This window comes from Electrona antarctica (genome assembly GCF_951216825.1).
Source record: "Electrona antarctica genome assembly, chromosome: 9".
Lineage (NCBI taxonomy): Eukaryota > Metazoa > Chordata > Actinopteri > Myctophiformes > Myctophidae > Electrona > Electrona antarctica.
In genome coordinates, this window is record NC_136790.1 from 19,116,968 (window position 1) to 19,121,097 (window position 4,130).

A 4,130-nucleotide genomic window follows, 5' to 3' on the forward strand; every position below is an offset into this window, starting at 1 on the left:
GACACCTAACCCACAATCCCTGTCACGTCACCCTCACCCAGGCAAGAACCCAGGTCATCGTGACATCATGTCACATCAGCCCCCATATGGTGCCCAGGTCATTGTGATTTATTGCTCAAAGTTCATCCCATGTCAAAGCGACCACACTCGCCCATCTGTCTGATGTCACCCAGGCGGATGCGTGCGCACGCCGATTGGGCATGTCTAACAAACATCTCCATATATATGGGCATAAAAGGGGATACAGCTGACATCACAATGCCCCTGCCCAGGCCAGACTCCATATTTGGGTATGCCTAAATACGGGTTCGTCCCGTTTGTTTAAGTCCTCAAAACAAACATTAGATTTCTCTTTATTGTCTATAGTGTTTTCTTAAACAAACATCATTGAAAGACAAACATTAAAGCCATATATAGGAGGGGCTAGCGCCACTCAAAAATCAAAACAGACATTAAAACCTACTGTGGCAAGTTTATTCATTTATTTTGTCACAGAAGTGTGGCGGATTGAGGTTGAGGTTGAAGGTGGTAGGTGTAGTGCAGCGTGCCGCCGCGCCTCAGGAAGCAGTAGTTGTGGCGGTGCGTGCCGACCTGGATGAGGTGCTCACACACCCCCAGCAAGTCGTCGAAGATGTTGTCACTGTCGTGCACCTCCAGCCTCAACATCTCTGTATGCTGCATGGGCCAAGAACAAGGTTTATCGCAAAACTAACCAAATAAAAAAACTTGAATTTGAAAAACAAAAACAAAAGAACTGTCTAAAATTCAATTTACTAAAACCAACTATAAAATCATACACTGGAAATGTCCTTTAATGCTTTTAGTCTTTGTTATTGTATTCCATACATACATCCTAGTAGAATGTTATAAACTATGTGCCAGTTTTTTGTTTGTTTTTTTCCCACACGTCTCATATTTGCCATTGACAATGAAAGGAGAAATTAGGTCATATGTCTGTCAAATATGACGTAAATTTGTGGCAATAAAATTATGTTCAAGAAATGATGATGATGTATAATGATAAGAGCGCCCCTCACTTCACACAGGTGTGATTCTTTTCAAGAAAAAATAGGGGATGTTACTGCCTTTTACCTGCCTTTTACTGACAGGAAACGGGGAGAGACAAGATGGGCTAGTTTAAAATAAATAAATTAATTAATGGTTTCCCTTGGAAATACCCTATTGTGAATTTAAAAAATACTTCAAAATAAAATCTATACCAAAAAAATATATATATTCTGAAATTGATAGTCAAAATGAAACAAAAATGATAATCATAATAAAAAACCTGCATGGGCTATGAAGTAGGTGAAGTCCTCCTCCCACCGCGGGTTGGGGTTGTCGTTGAGAACGGACGTTGTACCCAGGGGCCGCAGAAAACCCACGGGACCGCAGAAAACTCTGACATAACCGTCGGTGGGCAGGTCACTGGCCCGCAGGTCGAACACCTTCAGCTGGGCCCCATGCCCAGCTGAGGGCATGGGGCCGAGGGATAGCAGCAGCAGGAGGACCACAGAGGATGCCATGCTGTTCAACTTAACAACAAAGAAAAGAACAAGGAGGGCCGTTGGTTGTTGGGACATAATATGCATATGTTTTTGTTGCGATCGTAGGTCGTGTTTACTATATGAAAGCCGGCATTTCCCGGTAGTCACGCCTCCATATATGGTCACGCCTCGTGACATCACGCCTCCATATATGGTCACGCCTCGTGGACGTGACATCACGCCTCCATTTCTTATTTACTTTACTTGAGTACTCCCAATCTATTTAATTTACTATTTATTTATGCTTCTACTCCTCTACATCTTAGAGGAAAATGTTGTACTTTTAACTCCACTGAAATGATTTGAGAACTTAATTACAAGTTACTTTATAGATTCAGATATCATTACACAACAACACAGTACAAATTTGAGACTTTGGCCTTTCGAAAATAGCCGATCTGCATGTACAACGGCTATTTTTGGGAAACAAATGTTTTACTAGCAAAAGGTTGAATACAGGACTTTTCCTTGTAGTTTTTCTACATGGTGGTATTTGTACTTTTACCTTCTGACTCCACTGCAAAGGGGTCTTCAATGTTTGTTTTTTCCCCCCTCAGGTCAAGGACGTGCCGGGGACCCTCCCTTACTACATAGGCTATTGTACAAAATTGTAGAATTAAACTTCTTCCATACTGTAGGTTTCATAGACAGCTCGTAGACTTGTTTGACAGCACTGTCAAGCGTTGTGTATGCATTCAAGTTAATGTGTATTTTCAGACATTTAACCACTTTATAGTACCATTAATACTTATAGTGACCACCTTTCACTCTGTACTTTTCTTCCCTCTACAGTACACCAAACCTCTTTTCCCAAAAATAGTCGATCTAGCTTGTAGATCTGCTATTCTTTGGCTAAAGTTCTCCTCAAAATTCGAAGCACATATATACCATCCTGGCTTGTTTCTTGTTTGAAACAAAATTTGTTACATGACGTTTAGTGCCCTAAACCAACATTAAAGTCCATAGACTTGGCTGGCAAACGATTAAGTGCCCTTGGTAAACAAACATTAAAATCCATAGACTTGAAGTGATTTACGTCAGAAATGCTCTCAAACAAACGTGAGGGACTAGTGCCCTTCAAAAAACGAAATCTTTGTCCCCTAGTCCCCGGGCACAAAATATTTTTAGATGCGGGCCAAAACCATATAGATTTGAGGGCCCGCAGCCAAAACCATATAGATTTGAGGACCCGCAGCCAAAACTATATAGATTTGAGGGCCCGCAGCCAAAACCATATAGATTTTAGGGCCCCCAGCCAAAACCATATAGATTTGGGGGTCCGCAGCCAAAACCATATAGATTTGGGGGTCTGCAGCCAAAACCATATAGATTTGGGAGTCCGCAGCCAAAACCATATAGATTTGGGGGTCCGCAGCCAAAACCATATAGATTTGGGAGTCCGCAGCCAAAACCATATAGATTTGGGAGTCCGCAGCCAAAACCATAGATTTGGGAGTCCGCAGCCAAAACCATATAGATTTGGGGTCATTGAAAAAGCTTTAGAACCACTGCACATACAGTCATGTTACTGCGATAGATATTTTCATTAAGTTTGTGGCCCGGGTCGGGATGCTTTCCTAAAAAATATATAGTGGATTAAAAAGTACAATATTTGTCTTTGAAATGTAGTGAAATGAAAGTTTAAAACAAAAACAAATACTCAAAAACAAAGTCAGTGCAGTCAAGTAGCCTACATTGCTTAAGTAAATGGACTTTGTTACTACACCACTGCTTGCATCTTCAGCAATAAACCTCGACTCTAGTGTCTACCGGACAATTATTTACATTATTTGAGCATTACCTGAATAGAACTCTCATTGCTCAACAATTGCCTACTGTTGAATTACAATGAAAACCCCGATACTGAATGTGGAAATGTGGAAGTGGAAAGGCATTTCAGAACAGTGGAGGGAAATTAAAGATTAAAGCTGAATGAGGTTCCGCTGAGAGTGTTTACCTGTGCTGTAGTGGTCCTGCAGTGAACACCAACTCCTCTGAGAGTGTTTACCACTCACACACGCAGTGACGCAGTGACGCAGTGACGCACGCACGCACGCACGCACACCTCTAAAATGACCCACTATCAGGGTTGCATAATGCTAAAGTGACACAGACAGTATTTGTTATGTACTATAGTGATTCGAAACGTTATCCTGATTATATGTATTTATATACAGTACACAACTACACACACACATATATTATATTCTAACTTTCATGGACAGAGGTCGATAAAAGTTGCCATGGAGGAGAAATAAAGATGATGGTGATGATGAAACTTTGAAAATAATGTCTTCTGGTCAGTGGTTAAGGTGTAGTTGTGTGGAATAGAAGCTGCATTGGTGGCATGCAGACTGGGTACTACTGATGGATCTGATTCTGTATACCTCCTCTGACATGTAGGCCTGGGACAATTATTATTGATTGATTGATTGATTGATTGATTGATTGATTGATTGATTGATTGATTGATTGATTGATTGATTGATTGATTGATTGATTGATTGATTCAGTTTTATTTTCGGAATGGTGGACATACAGTTCAAATTTCTTTTTCTACTTCTTTTGAGTGTCCGTTGCTTG

General features: G+C 40.8%; 1 protein-coding gene across 1 annotated transcript; it reads right to left on the bottom strand.

The window, feature by feature from the left end:
• Window positions 1-489: 489 nt before the first annotated feature.
• LOC306929866 (uncharacterized protein) lies at window positions 490-3,520 on the bottom strand (the record flags this gene model as incomplete). Its single annotated transcript, XM_079510599.1, has 3 exons — window positions 3,505-3,520; window positions 1,293-1,535; window positions 490-675 (listed from the first exon to the last, which is right to left on the bottom strand). The coding sequence occupies exons 2-3, from the start codon at window positions 1,524-1,526 to the stop codon at window positions 490-492; spliced, it is 420 nt and encodes a 139-aa protein (XP_079366725.1). The 5' UTR covers window positions 1,527-1,535; window positions 3,505-3,520.
• Between the last annotated feature and the right edge of the window lie 610 nt (window positions 3,521-4,130).